Source organism: Antechinus flavipes, chromosome 1 (assembly GCF_016432865.1).
Source record: "Antechinus flavipes isolate AdamAnt ecotype Samford, QLD, Australia chromosome 1, AdamAnt_v2, whole genome shotgun sequence".
NCBI lineage: Eukaryota > Metazoa > Chordata > Mammalia > Dasyuromorphia > Dasyuridae > Antechinus > Antechinus flavipes.
Genome location: NC_067398.1, coordinates 225,734,222 through 225,754,501, shown reverse-complemented (window position 1 = coordinate 225,754,501; position 20,280 = coordinate 225,734,222). Strand labels below are relative to the sequence as shown.

Below are 20,280 nucleotides of genomic sequence, written 5' to 3'. Positions count from 1 at the left end.
TCATGTAAAACTATCTCCCCTTCAAAGATTCATTTCTTATTATGTTAGTTACAAGGAGTTTCCTTAGAAGTTCCATGTTTCTTCCTCTTTTCTTTTCATCCCATATTTTCATTCCTCTTCTATCTTTTCTTTTTCTCTTCTTCCTTTTCTTCAATTCTTCTTGCATTTCTCATATACAGATACTTTCTGTGGGTTAGTTTTGATGGCAATATAAAAATAGAAATGGTGGCATATTTAAAAGTGTGTACAATAACTAAGAGCTCACAGAATCAACTGTCTTACAGACTTTAATCTTGTAATAAATAACCACATTATTAAAATCTACATGTGTTTTTTAAAGACTACAGAGCAGAGATAACATAAAGAAGAAAGATGTTTTGGGCATTTTGTGAAAAAAAAAACCTGTATTAAATGCATTTTTTTCACTGTTTATACATTTGGAAGATATAGTCACAAATTTATAATCCAACTCTGAACATAGTTCATTTTGATTGTTTTTTCAGATTTACTTTTCTGACAATTTTTTTTAACAACTCATTCTTAGCATAGCCTCACATACAAATGTACTAGAGATAGCACAAATTCATTTCAACTGAGATAATATATATAAAGTGCTATGTAAATGCTAGCCATTGTTGTCAATATTATTGTTAGTTGAAAATAGTTAATTAGGAAAACATTTTCAAATACATGTTTTTTTCTGCTTTGCCTTTCCTTACTAATGAAGATACTTTTAAGTTGTTATAAAATCATAAATGTTGAATTCTAAGAAGACTTAGAGACTGTCTAGTAGTCAACACTCCTCATTTCACATGTGAGAAAAACTGGGACCAGAGAATTTAAGTGATTTACCAGTTTGAATCCATGTCCTCAGACTCTAGGACTAAAGTAATCTTTCATGATACCCAACTGCATCATAAGATTCCTATTGCATTTATCATAGTGGTAGCTGAGGCTAGTATATTGACATTCTCCTATTATATACAGAGTTATAATTGATTTTACAAATTACCAATGCTGAATTTGTTTCTTTTCTAGCAGTCTACATAAGTTTTAATTATGTAAATGCTGATGAACTGTCAGTGTTCAATGGATTAAATTAACTTTCCATTCTCTGATCCAAAAATCTTACTTATAAGCATATAACCCAAGAAAGTAAAAAGCAGAAAGGTAACTTATGCATCAGTCAGTGAGCAAAATTTTAAACTCCTACTATTTTCCAGACACTATGCTAAACACCAAGGATACCAAGAAAGGCAAAAAAAAAAAATTGCCCTCACACTCAAAGAACTAATAGCACTTTCTGTAGTAACAAAGAACTGGAAGCAGAATAGATGTCCATTAACTGGAAAATTGCTAAACTTTGCTAAATAAAGTAACAGAATATCACTGCACTGTGAAAAACAATGAATATGAAAAAAATACAGAGATTTATGGAAAGACTTGTATAACACAAAGTAAAGGAAATATTACCAGGAAGACAAGATATATAATTACTGTCACAATATAAACTTTAAAAAAGATGACCAAGATGATCAAGCTTGTTCCCAAAGAAGAGATGAGAAAAGGCATCTCCTTTCTTCTTTGCAGAACTGGGGGATTTTGGATTTGGAACATTTCACATACTGTTAAATTCAATTGCTATTTTTGTTAGTTTTGCTGAAATGGTTTTTTTCTTTCTTTCTTTTTTCTTCTTTGTTATACTCTGATGGCCCCATGGGGAGGGGAAGTAGGGAAAGATATATTAAGAAATGAAAATCACATAAAAATGATCAATAATTAGTAGTTTTGGATGGTTCCCTTCATTACCTATAGTATTCTTGGAATTAGAATTCTGTATGTACCTATCCTATGAAAACCCCTTATATTCTCATTGATTTAAAAAGTAAATGTGTGTGTGTGCATGTGTGTGTGTGTGTGCATCTCTAATTTACTCTTCTTTTTCCTTCAAGGATGAAGAAGATTCGTTTGTGATGAAAGCAGTCATTCATGCCATCAATGATGACAACGTTCCTGGGCTTCAGCACCTTCTGGGCTCTTTGACTAACTATGATGTGAATCAACCTAACAAGGTCTGACAGGATTCTCCTAGGATGGTCTGACATATATGTCATCTTGGATAGTAAGGGGCCATTTTAATCAAAAGTAGGATGCGCCTGAAAAGCTTGAGGTGAAAGGAGTACAAATGATTCCCTATACTCTGCTAACTGGAAACCCTTAAACCACAGGGCAAAGTCACTTTAGTTTACAAGTTGATTTGAGTTAGAAATAAAGAATCTTTTGGCACAGAAGAATCAAATGATGGTGCTTCTACCTATAAAATCTGAAAGCCATCCATTCTTGTAAATGAAAATGTCATGAATATAAAAGAGGAATCTAGGTCAGGGAAAGATATGTGACTCTTGACCATCTTCCACTTCTGTTATGAAGAAGCAGGGGAGAGGTGCTATTGATTGTACAGAAAAAGGCCATGGGGAAAGTAACTCATGCATAGTTTACAAAACCACAGAAAACATCTCATCTATGTCACTGGAGGACTGCTACCCTCGTTGTTTGAGTCCTGATTGACTCAGATTAGATGTAAATAACAGTCATTTCTGCTTTGACCATAAACCCTGAGGGTTTTCCCCTCCCAGATGCACTCATTTATTTTTGGGGGGTGGGGTGGGGGGGAGAGACTAGGTGAAAGAGTAGATTCTTTGCCTCAGTTGCTGCCTATCACTAACTGAATATGGCTTCAATCAAACTGAGATCTGTTGAAGATCTTAGCTTTAAAAGGCCCAGATCTCCCATTTCATCCAGAGCCATCTCTAGTCTTACTGATCTATATCTTGCCATTGGACCCAGATAGCTCTGGAGGGGAAAGTGAGACTGGTGACTTGACATAGCCCTCCCTCACTTAAATCCAGTTCACTTGCCTGTCATGGCATCTCCCTGATGTCATGGTCTTCTTTGAGAACAATTTAACATTTACATTTAAACATTTAAATATGGGCTTATTCTCTTTCTTAGCAAACCTCAAGTATTTGAAAAGCCTATTTCTCTTGTTTATTCTCAGCATGGGACACCTCCATTACTGATTGCTGCTGGCTGTGGGAATATTCAGATGCTGCAATTACTCATTAAGAGAGGTGCAAGAATAGATGTCCAGGATAAGGTGATAATTCTGTTTCATTTCAAATGAATGAATTAGTAAGAAGCTTGGGATGTTCTTTTTAAATACTAGTGTCACATTGTTTTAAAAATAACAGGGAAATGCACAACTGTACTTAGTTCATTTTTCATAAAGCAAATTATCTTACATATTCAATAATAATATACCTGCAGGTATAAAGTCCTGAATTAGAATCCCGATTCAAATAAGTCATATAACTGATATGCACATATAACTTATCTGAGTCTGTTTTCTCATCTGTAAAATGAGGAGGAAAGACTTGATGGCTTATAACCTCCTTTCTATATCTAAGTCTCTGATCTCATGATCAACCTCAAATTTATAAATCTAAACTCTCAATGTTACTGTGCTGCTTCTTTTTTTCTTTGTGTACTGCCAGATTTTATATCTCACTCATAATATTTCTTGAACAATGTTAAATATCATGCTTGGGAAAGTTTCCATTATTTATTTCACATTACCAGAAATTGAATTTGCCAGCATGTTTTTAGGGCAACAGTAGAAAAGCAATAAATACAATAATCTTTGATTATTGTGTTTCCATGAAAACATGTACTGTGAGAAGGCTCTCATGGTAGCAATGTTGATGCTATGATTTGCTCCTAATAACTGTTACATTGTTTAAGTAATCACTTTCTGTATCATTTTAGAATAATTGGTTATTTGAAGTATCAAAGATTACCCAGTAAATGCACAGTTCTTAGGATGTGTTATTTATTGTTATACCTAATACAATGGAAAGGAATTCTTAGGAAATTTGGCTTCAGTTTATTAAACTAGTATATAACCAACAAAAAAGTATGTTTTTTTGTCAAAGTTTAATGCGAATCTACTTGGAATATCTGATTTGGTCATTTCCTGATATATTTGAAAATGACTATAAATGAGCATGAATTTGTTTAGGAAAAGAGGCCATCAGCTATCTGGAAGTGACTTTTTATGTTATTTCCAAACAGGCTGGATCTAATGCAATTTATTGGGCTTCTCGACATGGTCATGTAGAGACCTTGAAATTTCTTAATGAGAACAAATGCCCTTTGGATGTTAAAGATAAGGTAAGGGTAATAATCTTCTGAAGTGTAACTAAAGGACTTGATGAAAAGTGAATATGTGGACTTTGTTTATTAGTGTGTGAAAAATTCTTCAAAGGACAAATGGTAAACCTCAAATCTCCTTGAAAATAATTAAAATTTAATATTCTTTGGGCTGATAGTTTGCAATAATATTGAAATTAACCAAGTTGGTTACATCTGCCAAATGGCAGTGTTATGCAGATGGTGAACAGTTCTCCCTCTGCTTATAAAAAAACAAAAGCAAAAAGCATGGCAATGTTCTAGTGGGCAAAACACTGAGTTGGTTCTAAACTAAGAGAACTGAGCTCCATTCTGTGTTTTCTCATTGATTTACTACTTGCCATGAGGTAAGTATTTTCAGTACTTGCTTTCTCCATTTTCTTAATTGTATGAAGTAGTTGGAACATTGGGAGAATTAGTGAGATGATACATATATACCAAACTCTTTGCCAGGCAAATATTAAATCATTGATCTAGTAAGATTCTTAACTTCCAGATGATAGATCAACACATTAAGGATCCATGATTTTTTTTTCAGCATGGGAATTCTATCTACCATCATAGATCACACACAGATAGTAACTAATAATTTTAGAGAATGACCTGACGCTGAGGTTACATGACTTATCCATAGTTACACAGTTAGTATAGAAAATTTTAAGCCCAAGTCTCTTTGACACCAAATCTAGTATTTTGTTATTTTAGGTTTTTTTATAGATTAGCAACTGAGTTAAGCAAAGTTAAGTGACTTGTTTTAGTATCACCATTAATTAATGACAGATCTGAAACAGGTGTCTAGATTTTGTTTCTATCAACAATCAATATTTCATATTCACTGACAAATATATAGATACATACAAACCATATCTATAAGCATATGCATTGTAATAATAGCTAACATTTACATAGCATTTACTATGTTTTGCAATTATTGCAATTATTGCCAAATGTTTTGCAATTATTATCTCATTTCATCCTCATAATGACACTGAGAGGGTAGGTACTATTTTTATTCCTATTTCACAGATAAGACTGAGGCAAACAAATTAGGTGACTTGCCCAAGATCACACAACCAGTGTTTGAAATGTGAGATTTGAAATTGGATCTTTTTGACCCCAGGTGGGTTCTATGCATATGTTCTATGCATAATAGTACTGCTGATATACATTTGCTATGTGACTTTGGGAATGTTCTTTATCTTTCCTAGGCCTCAGTTTTCTTGTCTGTAAAATGAGAGAGTTGAACTTAATACTTTCTGAAGTTTCTCAGGGCAGCTAAGTGGTGTAGTGTTCAGAGTCCTAAGCCTGGAATCAGGAAGGTGAATGCTGAATTCAGATCTGGCCTCAGACATTAAACATGTGACAATGGGCAAGTCAGTTAACTCTATTTGCCTCAGTTTCTTCATTTATAAAATGAAATAAAGAAAGAAATGGCAAACTCCTCCAAATATCTTTGCCAAGAAAACTCCAAATGGGCACATGAAGTCAGACACTACTGAAAAAAAAAAAAAAAAAAAACAATGTAACACTAAAGTTTTCTTAAAACACTTGTGTATTCATTATTTAAATTAGCTATTGGCCCCAATATTTAAGGAAAGATAAAGACAGATTTTGCAAGGCTTATCATGCAAAGGGATGTTGCTAGTATTGTGATTCCTTGTGCTTGTGAGATTGTGTAAGAGCTAAAATGAATGCTTGTGAATGAATGGCTTTTACCCACAGAATGAGACACTCTGTCTTTTCATTTCTTTTCCAGACAGAAAGAACAGTCTTGATGAAATAGATTAGTTTGATTACTGATGCTACCATAGGTAATCTCATTGAAATTCTTGTGTTCATAAGTGAGCGTACAAGAGTCACTAAGTGTTATAATCCCCAAATGATGTATGGTTGTGAAAACATCAGATTGAAGGGCATTGCCTTTTATTTATTTTTTTTTCCAGTCTGGAGAAACAGCCCTTCATGTAGCAGCTCGATATGGCCATGTTGATGTAGTTCAGCTACTCTGTAGTATTGGGTCCAATCCAAATTTTCAGGACAAGGTAGGTCATCATTAACTAACACACTAATATTACCGTATCATTCTACATTTGTTTACTGGTTTGGTTTTTTTTCTAATTAGACCAATCAAAAAGTCTTTTTTATGTCTATGCAATTCATGGTCCTATCTTAGATTGAAAGCTCCCAAAGGCCAGAATCCATGCTGATGTACTTCTCTTTTTTATAACATGAAGTATGATGGCCATTTTAAAGTATAATAAACTCTTTAATAAATATTTTTAGTGATTCATAGTGTTGATCAAAACTTCAGCCTTTTGTACGCCCCACAACTAGATATCTTTCTGTATATGTATAGTTTACAAGTATATAATCACAAAAAGCATGAAAAAAATTACTTTCTGTGTACATTAGAGAACTTTATGAGTAAATACTTTTAGAGGTATAATCATCTACAAATAAGGAAATATGTTTAGAAGAAGTGTACATTTAACCTATTTTGGATTGCTTCTATCTTGGAGAAAAAGTGCCAAGAGAAAGGGAGAAAAATTTGAAGCATAAGGTTTTGCAAAGGTGAATGTTGAAAACTATCTTTGCATGTATTTGGAAAAGTAAAATCCTATTTTTAAAAAAGAAGAAATATAATCATTGGAGTGAAAACTCCACTTTCTAATTTTAGGAATCTTGGGTTAAACAAATGAAGTAGTTTTCAAGAAAAATAGAAATTCACTTACTTCTAAGCTTTCATTGTTAAGAGTTTGACAATGCCAATAGACTCAGTCAAGTCATCTGTCTTTAACATACTGAGATGGTTGAATCAAGAGGTTCAGAAATCTACAAAGTTGTTCTAGTTGTTTTAAGAAAGAAAAATTATAAGGAGAGAGAGTTGTTGTCTACTTTTTAGAACTTCTCTAGAGGAACTGTATTTCTTAATACTTGTGTTTCCAAACTTTATTATTTTGTAGAGAAATTCATTGATCAAGCTTTAATTGACTTTCTTCTCTGTATAAGGTGGTGTGCTAGTCTTTGGGGATACAAGAACAAAATGAAAAACAGTTCAAGGAGCTTAAGTTTGGGGCTGGTGAGGGGGAGATATAATATTTACTCAGATAAATGGACTTGATGGACTTGAATACTATGCAATTATAGTCAATGCAAGTTCTTCTTCTTCTTCCACATCCCCAGCTTGATTTGCCACTAAGGAAGGAACTCTCATATAACATATTTTCATCTTCCCTTGCCTCATTTCTCTCCTACTTCCTTAATCAATTTGCCCAGGAAGAAGAAACTCCTCTACACTGTGCTGCCTGGCACGGCTATTACTCCGTGGCTAAAGCACTTTGTGAGGCTGGTTGCAGTGTGAACATTAAAAACAGAGAAGGAGAGACTCCACTTTTGACAGCTTCTGCCAGGGGTTACCATGATATTGTGGAATGCCTTGCAGAACATGGGGCTGACCTTGATGCAACCGACAAGGTGAGTAATGGGTGATTGAGTCACACTTAGTGGGAGATTATATGTGGCGAATGAGAGTGGTGCAGAACTCCCCATGCTCCTAAATTACTTTTCCTAAAATAACACACTCAAATTCAGGAAGCTGTAATTCTTTTAAATAGACTAAGTAAGGTTTTCTGCTCCAAGTAGCATGTCTATGACCTTTCCTAAAAATAACTTATCTTTAAAAAAAAAATTATTCTTTTTAACATTTGACATTCATCATGAAAGATTTTCTAATTAAGCAGATGTTTAGTTTTCTTTTCCATTTTTTTTCATTTTGGGAGTAGTAATAGTTATAAATATTGAACAAAGTGATGAACCTCACTGAAACTTACAAATAACAAAATACTGTTAATTTTTAGGATAAATAGTTCATTTATTTTAGGTACTTTATATTTCATAGAAAGATAATACATTTAGAAAAATTAAATTGAAGTAATGGAAATTTTTACTTCAGAAATGTTTAATATAATCTAGTTATATATAGTGCATATTTATTTAAAGTGAAAACATTTTGTCACTGAATATATAGGCCAGGTGGTTAATTTTGTTATTGCTATATTACAAAGTATTTACTTGGTCCAGAGTTAAGATAATCATTTAAAAAATCCAAGTCTTCTATACATGAAAGATTCTACAATGTAATATATTGAATTTATTTCTGATATTATATATAGCAAAATTTATAAAGTGTTAAGCAGTAATATAAAGAATCAGACATGGTATACAAACCCTTTTGCCACAATGCTGCAATATGACCTTGAGAAGGCTCTTAATATTGCTTTAGCAATCTCCTGATGTTAACTGAAAAAATTAATATCCTTTTCCCCATTCAGCAAAATGATGAAAATTGCTGAATCAATATTTTATAACTTTTTAAAAGATATTTGATTAGAAAGTACAATTTAAGAAATAAATATTACTTTTGCCATGCTGATGTAGATAGTTTTAAAATGCATATTCTAGTTATCTAAGTACTGTCCATACAGTACATTGTTAATTGGATGGATCTCTTCAACTTGAGCATTCTTTCCACTGATGTAGATCACAGTCCTTCCATGCCTTTTCACCCTGTGTAGTCCTCATGCATATCTTTCCAAAAGTCTCTATCTCCTCAAAGCACTGGAGGTCAAAAGACTGGATGTCTTTTAATATTTTAAAGCTACTAGTGTAAAAATGAAGATGTCCCATCTATTATATAGTCTTTCATTCTCACCATGTGACTGACCAACCTCTTCTTCAAGACATACATTTCTTTCTCAGCACTCTTTGTGTATAAGTCATTGACATAGTCATATTCTGCAGTCTGCTTATAAACACCATCCTAAATCCCAGCTTAAGCAAATCATACAGGCAGTGTAATCAACAAATATTCACAATCTTTCTGATTTAAATTTACTCCTACTATTTTTTAAATTTGTCTCCTAAGCAGTGAGATTCTATCACTTATGAGACTGGGTCATTGGGGGAAAAAATTAGAAATTCTATCCATGTTCATTTGAAAAATGTTTCATTATTTGTTGTTTCTTTTTTAGGATGGGCACATAGCTCTTCATCTTGCAGTGAGACGATGTCAAATGGAAGTGATCAAAACTCTCATCAGTCAGGGATGTTTTGTTGATTTCCAAGACAGACATGGAAATACTCCGTTACATGTGGCCTGCAAAGATGGGAATGTACCTATTGTGGTGGCACTTTGTGAAGCAAACTGTATTCTGGATGTCACTAACAAGGTAAAACAGATGAGAAAATGACAGTATGAAAAATGGTTGCCATTTAAATTTAACTGATTTGGGATTTTTTTGCCAACTTTCTGTTTCCATCCATTTTGCAAAGTAAACAGAATCCATGTGACAACACATACAAAAAGGAAAGATATTTATAAAATTTGAATTTTGCTGCATTTTGATTTGAAATTGCGGCATTAAAAAAATTTATTCACTAGTGAGGAAAAAGAAAATTCCTTATAATAGCAAGCTTTTCCGGCCTTATTTTAAAATACATTGTGTGCTTCCATGAATTAATCAATTAACTGATTAATTAAGAAGTTTTTATTAAGCACTAACTATATGTTTAGCACATAGCATTGGAGATCCTTGAACTTTCACTACATTTGAGGGAGAGAGCACAACAAAAGAATTCAACTGTAGGATAAATGGCAAGATTTGGAGATCCTTCAGGTACACCAGCTCATAAGGTAACAGTGTCTAGGCATCTGGAGAATGCTACAAGGACTTTAGGTTGCAGTGTCAGGGCAGAAAGTGAGGCTTAATGGTCCACTATCTGACCAGAAGGTTTGTAGTTAGAGATTCCCAATTCATCCAGTAGTATGAACAACTCTTTTGCTCTTCATACCCTGCTGTTCCCTTGAAGTCTGGGTAAGGGGAGGGTAAAGAAAAGGCAAGGGAAATTGGCCACCCAGTTGATGATTCCTCTGGGATCTGAGCACAGTAGTAGGTGGAGAGAGTAAAGGGAAAGGAAGAGAAACAAGATCTTAGCTGGCAATTCCTCTGATTAGATGCATTCTAGGCAACGTGGGGGTGTTTGGCAGTGGAGTGAAGGGAAGCATGAGGATGTTCTAGTATTGTTGTTGTTTTAAATTTTCTTAGATGTTACAGCCAACCCACTGGAAGCAAGGAATGTGATACAGGTGGCACATTATACTCTAGAAATTCTAACACTACAAAGAGAATAAGTGAAAAATATAGAAGAAAAGGAGTATGACTAGAGTAAGAAAATGGGTTCAAATTCTATCCTTGCTTCTAATTAGACATCATAGATCACTGCCATATTTTTACCTCCTTCCAGTAGAATGTGAGCTTCTCAAGGGCTGAAACTTCATTTTGCCTTCCTGGCCAAGCTCCTAATACACAAAGTATCTAATATTAACATTCATGGTGCCATTATATTTGTATAACATTGGATAAGTCACCTAAATTCTGTGATCTTTAGTTTTCTAATCAGCAAAAGTAGGGAATTGAACTGGATGAGTTTTGAGGTCTCATTGAGTCCTAAACCAGTAATCCTACATCAGTTCTATTTTGATAAAGTACTTAATTGTAAATCATAATACTTGAGTTCTACCATCAGCTTTCCTCACTGAGTGTACACAGGGCCATGAGAAAAATTATAAATCTTTTCTTTGCTCCAAATGTTTTATAAGACAAAAAGATCTATTTTCTGAATAAGTTAGAGAAGGAAGAACAATTAATTAAGTGTATATAAAATATTTTCATAAGGATTATGCAATATAAGTACAAAGTGTTGATTTCCAGAAGTTGGATAACTTATCTTCATTTCTTTCTACACAATTTTTTCTGATTTTGTTACCAAAAAAAAAAAAAAAAAAAAACAGAATCCAGCCTGTAATTTATATTCATGGACATAGCTCTGACAGTTTAGTTATAAAAAGTAAAAACACTGTTGGTTTGTTTGGGTTATTTTTTTTTAACTTTTTCCCCTTAGAAACAAATCCAAAAAAGACCAGAGAGAATGAAAAACAATTTCATTGAGAACAAACTTATATTTTGGGAGGCACACATTTTAATAGACACACTATTTTTTATCAAGGTTTGTTTCATGTACATAAAATTAATTACTGAGACATTTGGCAAATTTTGCCTCTCCTAAGGAAAAATGTTGCTTGCTCAAACCTATTATGAGATCATGCATAATGGAAATTAAAATAAACATATTTCATATTTTAGGAAGTATGAAAAAGCAATATACTAGGTCCTCACTATTAACTGGTGGTATTTTGTTAGTCAATCTTACTCTAATATAGCTGAATCAGTCATATAATTTTAAATTAGCTTTGCAGTAAAGCCAAATGTAATATTAAGCAGTACTAAGACTTGGACCTTCCCCCCAGGAATCTTCATATGAATAAAAGGCTGCTCCAGAGAAAATTCCTGCTGCTAATTTGATACCTTTAGTTTTGTTTATTATGTTATATGCTAGTTGACTCTGTGCTCACAGTGCCTGACATTTAGCTTTAAATATCTTTCTCAATGTGAAGGTGAAGGAACATTGTGCTCTCATGCTGTTTTGCAGTAACATGTAGGCAGAAATGAGGAGTTACTTCTGCCATCACCCTACCCAGTGCAAAAAATGGATCCTCTCAAAATGTGGCAGTTTGGCTTCCCCTTTCTTCTTGTTTATTTTTGCCAAAAAAAAATTGAAAAAAATAATCCTAGAATATCAGTCAGTCAGTTAGCATGTATTAAGCATTTATTATGCTCCAGGCTCTTGTGCTAATATCTGAAGGCTAACCAATTCATTTAGTAAAGCTTTAGAGTTGTGAAAAGTTATAGATTTTTTTATTTGTTTAAAATTATCCTGGTATAACATCAACTTCTCATAGGAGGATTTTCCATTTGAGAGTTGTAGGTCCATTTGAATGGACCACTAAACCCAGGTCCATTATCCATAACTTTTCTAGCAAAGAAGTTTGGCTAAGTGAAAGCAGATGCTAGATAATTCAATTATTTCATTATGAGAGCCACAGTACCTAAACTCAGAGTTCAACAATTTATTTTTAGATAAGTTTTTATTGGTATCTTTTTGCAGAAACTATATTCTCCTTTTTTTCTTCCCTCTCTTTCTCACCAGAAAGTCATTTTATATAATAAAGAATTTTTAAAGAAAGAAAAAAAAAACCAGCCAAAAATAAAACATCCCAAAAAATAAAATATATGCAATATTCCTTATCTGTATACTACCAATAAAAAGTGGAGTGAAGGGAGATATTTTCTTCTCATTTTGGGGACCAAGTTTGGGTTTTGTTATTTTTTTGTTTTAGCCAATTTACTTTTAAACTTACTTTCACAATATTACTAAATTTGGATAAAACAGTTTAGGCCAGTCTTGTTCCATCTTCTAATTTTTGAGAAAAGGTGACAGGAAAAGCATTTTTTTAAGAACTATGAAAACACAAAGATAATTGAAAGATCTAACTAGGTCATCAAATCACATTCTGCCATATTGTGATAATTTTAAAGCAATCAGCTTGTCGATGTTGCTACTGATCAATGACATCATCCCAAATTTAAAGTAGATTGCCATTCTTTCCCTGTAGATACTATTATTTAACCTTTTATATGTTGACTACATCCCCAAAAGATAAAAAATGAGAACTCAAATTCTAATTTCATATTACTAATGTGTGGAATGTGAATCTTGGCTCTCATTACTCTAAAATATAACTGTATCATTATTCTTTCACCAAGAGCTTTAAAAGGAAGAGCTATTTTCTTATAATTACTTGAAAGAACAAAGGAGAATAAAATAAATGGCAGCCAGAGCTTATGAATGAGGATCATAGCCGTTTGATTTCTTATGGGCTAGACCTATTTGTTGGGTGAGGGGGAGGAAAGAAACAAAAATAAAGGATTTTCTTTGGGGAGGGAGGAAAGCCCTTATTGAAGTTGAGCTCATTAATGAATGTCATCTCTTATACTCTTCATTGACCTTCCTCTCTTCTATTAGCTCTGAATCCTGCTGCCAAAATTATCTACCACCACTGTCTCCACCATATTACTGCATTCTTCAAAACTTTCCTTTTTTCCACACTTATTTGAAGTGGCCTTTTGACCCCAGATTTATTTCAAATTGTTTTTTTTTCATATTCCTTCCAACTAAACTATATTACTGGCAATAATATCTGATATATTCTGGCCTCTTGTACTTATACAAACTGTGCCCCTCAAATGCCTAAATCATATTTACTTCTCACCTCTGACTAGCGAAAATTTTGTCTTCCTCTTCCTATTCTTAATGGATTCTTACCCCACTTCCATTCTCAATTTCACTTCCTCTGTATGTTTTATCAAGTTCTAAATTGTATTGTAGTTTTTTTGGTGTATTATTATCTTTGTAGTCCACAAGAACAGACCCTACTTTTTTTTAATCTTTATATTACATACGCATATAGTAGTTGTTCCATAACTTGAATTAAATTGAACTGTCCATGATCTTCAAAACAATATTTTAACACAGCCTAATAAATCTCACCATTGCCCCCACTACTTTAATTCTGTGCTGTTAATGCTAACTTTTTTTATGGGTTTAGCATATTTGTAAATTCCTCAAAAATCAGCCAGTAATCACAACTAGAACAGCTTAGAATCATATTTAGAAGTGTTCTTGAATGACATCCAATGCAACTGATATATTAACAGGAATCCCCTGTATTAGATCCCCAAGAAGTAGTCATTCAGACATCTCTTGAAACCTCAAATAAAGAACTCACAACTTCAGGAAGCATTCATTTCAATTTTGGATAGCTCTTATCATTAAAATTTTCCCTCTTATATTTATTTAAATTTGCTGCTCTTCACCTTCCACACATCTTATTGTTCTACTTTCTGGGGCAAAGGGGGAAAAAAAGATAAAATTTTTCCACCATATCGCAGCCTATAAAATACTTGAAAACAGATATAATGCCACTTCATATTCAGATGTTAGTCCTCAGAAAGGACCATGACATCAGGGAGGTGATGTCATGATGTGCAAGTGAATTGGATTTACATGAGGGAGAGTTTCCAAGTTCACCTGCTTCACTTTCCCCTCCAGAACTATCCGGATTCATTTGCAAGATATTGATTAAGATGACTGGAGATGGCCCTGGATGAAATGACCTTGGCCTAAAGCTAAGGTTTTTCAACAGGTCTCAATTTGACTGAGATCACACCCATGTGATTAAGGATAGGCAGCAATTGAGGCAAAGAATCTTCTCTTTCACCTGGTCCAAAAAATCCAAATAAATAATAAATGAATGGATGAATCTAGGAGGGGAATACCCTCAGAGTTTCTGGCCAAAACAGAAATAACTGCTTATTTACATTCAAAATGAGTCAGTCATTTTGGTTTTACATCCTCTTATATCAGTCAAATCTAGTATGGTAGATTTGATTGACTCTTTTGGATGCAGTGTCCTTTCCAAACAAAACTGTGTCCAAAACTTGACAAAGTGTACAAAATAAAGGACTTCATTGAATTAGGTTATCTAAAGAATAAATAGAATGAACAAAAAAATCAGAAGGAGAATAAGAGGAAGAAATGAATAACAATCTTATCCTACCAATAATCAGTATTTATACATGACAAGATAATACAAAGGAATGTCTCTGGGAAGGGGAGAGAAGATGGGACAGTAGACACAAATTATGAATAGTCTAAACTGAAGAGGAAAGGTGTGAGAAGACCTAATTTCCACTTCATGCATATGTGGTGGTAATAAAGTAAGAATACAACAATGGGAAGTACATCATTGATAGGGGACTGGGATATGTAGGAGATGGATATAGCCATATAACAAACATAAACAGCAAAGCCCTGGAAACCCTACTTTGATGTATGATGTATGATGATGAAATACGTATCTAAACAATATGAAATCCTAGCCGACAGGAAAAAAAAGTGAGAATTATTACTCAAATCTAGTATAGATAGTGATATGTCAGCAAAATGAAGAGTTAAAAAATGAATTACAAAAATAAAATATACAAAACAACATATTATGATGCAGTCTAATTTAAGACTAATCAAACTAAATGAAAAAACTAAAAATAAAGGGAATAGCAAAGAAAATATATGACTAAAACTAAAAGCTAGCATTATTCACAAAAAAGAAATACTAGAAACTTTCCCAGTAAAGCAAGATTGTTCCTTCTCTTCACTATTATCTGACATAATTCTAGAAATACTAGCTGTGGCAATAAAATAAAATTAATTCAATGGTATAATATCAACAATGAGGAGGGAAAATACCTATTATAAGATGATATGACTTAGAAAACCTCAAAAATTTAGTATCACTCAAACAAATGAGAGTTATATATAATAAACTTGCCAAGATTCATGTGTAAAATCATAAATATTTCTATATAGTATGAACAAAAATGAATCATGAATAATGATAGAAACTCTATTCAGAAAAACTGTAAAATTCTTGGGAATTTATCAAAACACATATAGTTTTTACATAATTACAGTAATAAAACATCTTCTATAGAAATAAAGGATAACATACATTTGGAGATAAATTCACTGCTCTTGATTGGCTCATGTCCATATAATAAAAATGACAATACTGTATAAGTAAATTTACAGATTGAGCACTGCATTAAAAATTATATAATATGCTGTTATTATTTAACATAATGATTTAAATTATATACTGTAATATTGCAGATGTGTTGCTTTTTTAGAATAGGATAGGAATAGTGATTGGATATGTATCAAACCTGTGGTTTCATTTACTTCTGAGAGTGGCCAATTCATGCCACCACATCCTCTGTAATTTATTTTGTTTATGGTACTGAGAAGTTAAGTGACCTGCCAAGTATCATTTAATTAGTATGTGTCCATCCATTTTGCCACACTTTTAGAATTAGAGAAAATAATAGATCAATTGAAGTACAAAAGTCCTCAGATCTCAAAAAGAGGGAATGTTAATGTTACTATACCTCAAACTATATTCAGTTGTCATCAGCATCATTTAGTACTAGAAAAGTTCAGTGAAACAAATTAGATAAGTGAAAACAATCAAAAGTAGCTCAATATTTAATAAGGCCCAAAACAAAACATTTTGGGGAAAAGACTCCCTTTGTAACAAAAACTGTTGGGAAAATTAGAAAGCAAATTTGGCAGAAATTAAGATTAGACCAACATCTTATGTGCTATAATATTTTTCAAATAGATAGATGGCCTGATCACAAAATATTATACAATAAATAATTAGTAGAATAACAAATCAGATACCTTTCCAAATATGGCTAGAGGGAGAATTCTTAAGACAAGGCAGAGATTATAGATAGAGGTTATTGTAATAGATAAAATGGACAATGTTCACTGCATAATTAGCTGTCTTTTACAATTGCTCATCATTACTATGTTGATGTTACTACGTATAATATTCTCTTGCTTTTGTTCATTTCACTTTATATCATGAATATAATCTTCTTAATAGAATTTTCACTTCCATGTCCACCTTTTCTAAAGTAAGTATCTTTAAGAAATAACTAATGTTGGAGAAGTCTTTTAGCCTCTTTTGACCTCGGTTTCCCCATCTGTAAAATGAGAAAGTTGGACTAGAGATGACTCCTGTCTTATATCTTTGACCTATGATTAACTATTTCCCTAAAAGCTTCAGTTTCTTATCTAGGATTTTAGATTGTGTAAAGAAGCTTTCTAACATCAATCTGGAATATTAGACATCCCCACAGGAATTACCATAAATAAATATTGATTTTCAAGTTTAAAAAGACTTGGGTATATCCTCAGGCATGTCCCAGATCCACATCAAGGTATAGCAGCATTCTTCATTATTATTAATATCAGATTGGCACGTTTCAGTACTCTTGCAGGATTCTTCATCATCTCTTTATCTTGTGATCAGTACTTGATGTCATTTCAGCATAGATCCTCCTGATAGCTTCCCATCATTATTCTAAGAAAAGATGATGCTTTCTCTTCTGAGAATTCAGTCATTTTCTGTACAGAAAGAGCATAGAATTTGTTTGCTTAGTTCCAAAGGTTTAGTTCTTCCATTACTTATTTGTGTGACCTTCTTCTACTCTTCTCATATAAATTTAGATTTTTCTCTGTTCCTTCAGGGTCTTTGCCCCTTTTCCCCCATGAACATTTCTTCACTTTTTCTTTTCATAGAACACTTATCTCTCACTAATAAATCAATGGCAATGTAGTATAATAGTTAGAAGACTGACCTTGTAATCAGAAAGCTTGACCTCTGACATATTTTGGTTCTCTGACCTTGGACAAGTTATTTACCTTCTCAATGTCTGAAGAAACTCTCTAAGACTGAGGTGACTTCTGTTTGCATCAGTGAAGTCGGTTTTCCTGCTAGGAGTTCCCTACACAGACAAAATTATAGGTCTGTACTAAAAACAAAAAACCTGGGAAATAGTAAGGCATTCCTGAATCACAGTTACTTCATCTAGCAAGATGACTAACCACATTATTATAAACACATAATTATAATTGACTTTTGAAGAAACATAAATATAGTCCAGTCTCTCAGGACAATAGAACATACATTAATTTTTCCTACTAAAAGTCACATCCTCGGTGCTCTGCATCTCTTGCTGTTAATTCTTGCTACTGATGGCTATCACAAACACTATATGTGTGTACATATATGTATATATGTAAAATACACATAATGTATATATGTGCATGTTTCCATGTAGACAAATATTTATTTTTACACACACATATATATACATATATAATATGCCCATGCATGTGTATGTACATGCATATATTGTATCCTTATCGATGCATGTGTATATATATGTGCATATCGATGCACAGTGTATATGTACAAATATATACTGGAGGCATCTGACACTGGAGGTTTATTTATGTCCAGTGACATTTTTTATCTTTATCCTAAAATATACTCTAAACCTCAAAAGGCAACACACATACTTTTAACTTGATGAAAGACTTTTATTAGTATTATTCTCCTTGTATTTAGTAGAGATTCATACAGACTGAATCTTATTCACTTATTTAAAACATAAAGCATTCTACCTCAATAAAAAGAAACCATGGTGTAAGGCAGTAGTGTCAAATTCAAAATAGAAAAAAAACTACTAAGCTTACCCGAGGATTCCTAAAGGATGTATATTGACTTACTTTCAAAATGTAATGTTATCTATATTTTATTGTACTTTTATTTATTTTGTTAAACATTCCTTAATTTCATTTTTATCTGATGCCTGTGGGTGACAGAGAGCTAGTAATGGCCAAAAAAACCTTGCCCACCTTTGATATATATATACTGGTATGTAAATATGAAAGAGTCATTTACTTTCACAGCATATTAGACACCTTTCCAAGACTTTAAGTTACAGAGATTTGGCAAGTCGACTTCACCCTATTTGCCTCAGTTTCCTGAGCTGTAAAATGAATTGGAAAAGGAACTGGAAAATCAGTTCAGTATCTTTACCAAGAAAACCTCAAGAAAGGGTTACAGAGTCAGACACACTTGAAATGACTCAATATAGGGGAACTGAAGATTTAACATGGAGATCATGAAGACAAAGCACAGATTTCAGGAGTCATGCATGATTTGATCATTTATGATTATGCATGATCATAAATATCAAGTAAATGATTTGTATTTGTTTTTCCTTCTTTCTTAGTATGGTCGAACCCCTTTACATCTGGCAGCCAATAATGGAATTCTGGAAGTGGTCCGGTATCTTTGTCTCACTGGTGCTAATGTGGAAGCTTTAACATCTGTAAGTATCAACTGTGTCCTTGGTTCTCTTTGCTTTTGACAATAGAAAATCTTTTAAAATCCCTGATGCCTCAAGGGGCTAAGGGAAAGGCATTGCTTGGCAACTACTTCTAAAGCAGACAAGCTGATATTAAGCTTTAAACTTCTCTACTCTATGCAGATAAACATCTGCCCACGCAGAAACCAGTTTACTATCTAGTTAATGTTTTATCCTCTTTTCAGTTCAGCAGTTTAGGTCTCTTAAGGTACTACTGTTTCTTAGTTGTTTTTGCTTCATGTGTTAAGTAATAACCTTTCAGTTTTTATTAGCTATGTATATTTTTGTATTCTTAATGTTTGCCCTTTTCCATGACGATGACTGTTCATGCCTTCTTTATTTGAGTTAGTGAATGGGTAAGCTGGCATACAGGTGAATCATGGAGCAATTATTGTGTTTACCTGCCAAACTGGTTGTTTTCATGACTGTGACTTCAGCAGCCAATTGGCAGGAGTCCTTGGCAAATTGTGACTTTTTAGTCCATAACAAAATGATAAGAACAGCAGTTCTCTCAAAGGCACTGTATGTATCTTAGAGCTAAGAAGGATGGAGAAGAATATTGACAAAGTAAGGAAATGTCAACTGCAATGGTGTATGGAAGATGTAACAGTCCTGTGCTCTTAGATAGCTAATAATAATCATAGTAATATTTAACATGTGTATAGCACCCCCTACTTGCCAAACATTATGCTAAATACTTTACATTTATTCTCTCATTTGATCCTCATTACTCTGGGAGGTTATTGCCATTATTATCCCCATTTTACAGATGAGGAAACTGACATAAACAGGGGTTAAGTTACTTGTCCAAAGTCACACAGTAAATATCTAAAGTCACATTTGATTTAACTCTTCCTGACTCATGGCTCTATGTTTTATCTACTACACTAACTAGTCATTCTGACTGTGGTAGTAATGAAAGCCTGGCATTATCTCAGACAGTGGCCAACTGAACTCTGGCGATACTGTTTTATTTTGGGTAGCAAACTAGTCAATGTGATGAAACTGCTCCTCTGAATGCAAGAGACATGATGGCTAGAGGAGCAAAAAAAAAAAAGTGGCCCTATTTCAAATAGTTATGATGATCAGCTTGACATGAAGGATAATTCAGAAAGTAGTGGCTTCTTTTCTTTTAAAAATTTGAATTCTACTGTCAATAAAAAAGTTATTTTAAAAATTTTTGAATTCTAAATTATTTCTTTCCTGCTCTCACATTTCTCTCACCAACTTG

The 20,280-nt window shown here is 33.1% G+C and overlaps 1 protein-coding gene across 2 annotated transcripts in view; it reads left to right on the top strand.

Annotated features, from left to right (window-relative positions):
* DAPK1 (death associated protein kinase 1) overlaps positions 1–20,280 on the top strand; it is a 224,008-nt gene that overhangs the window by 156,655 nt on the left and 47,073 nt on the right. For both annotated transcript variants that reach the window (XM_051996986.1, XM_051996995.1), the window contains 7 exons: positions 1,953–2,072; positions 3,059–3,157; positions 4,132–4,230; positions 6,192–6,290; positions 7,525–7,722; positions 9,279–9,476; positions 18,915–19,013. In XM_051996986.1, the coding sequence (XP_051852946.1) occupies positions 1,953–2,072; positions 3,059–3,157; positions 4,132–4,230; positions 6,192–6,290; positions 7,525–7,722; positions 9,279–9,476; positions 18,915–19,013 (912 nt within the window). The remainder of the gene's footprint in view (positions 1–1,952; positions 2,073–3,058; positions 3,158–4,131; positions 4,231–6,191; positions 6,291–7,524; positions 7,723–9,278; positions 9,477–18,914; positions 19,014–20,280) is intronic.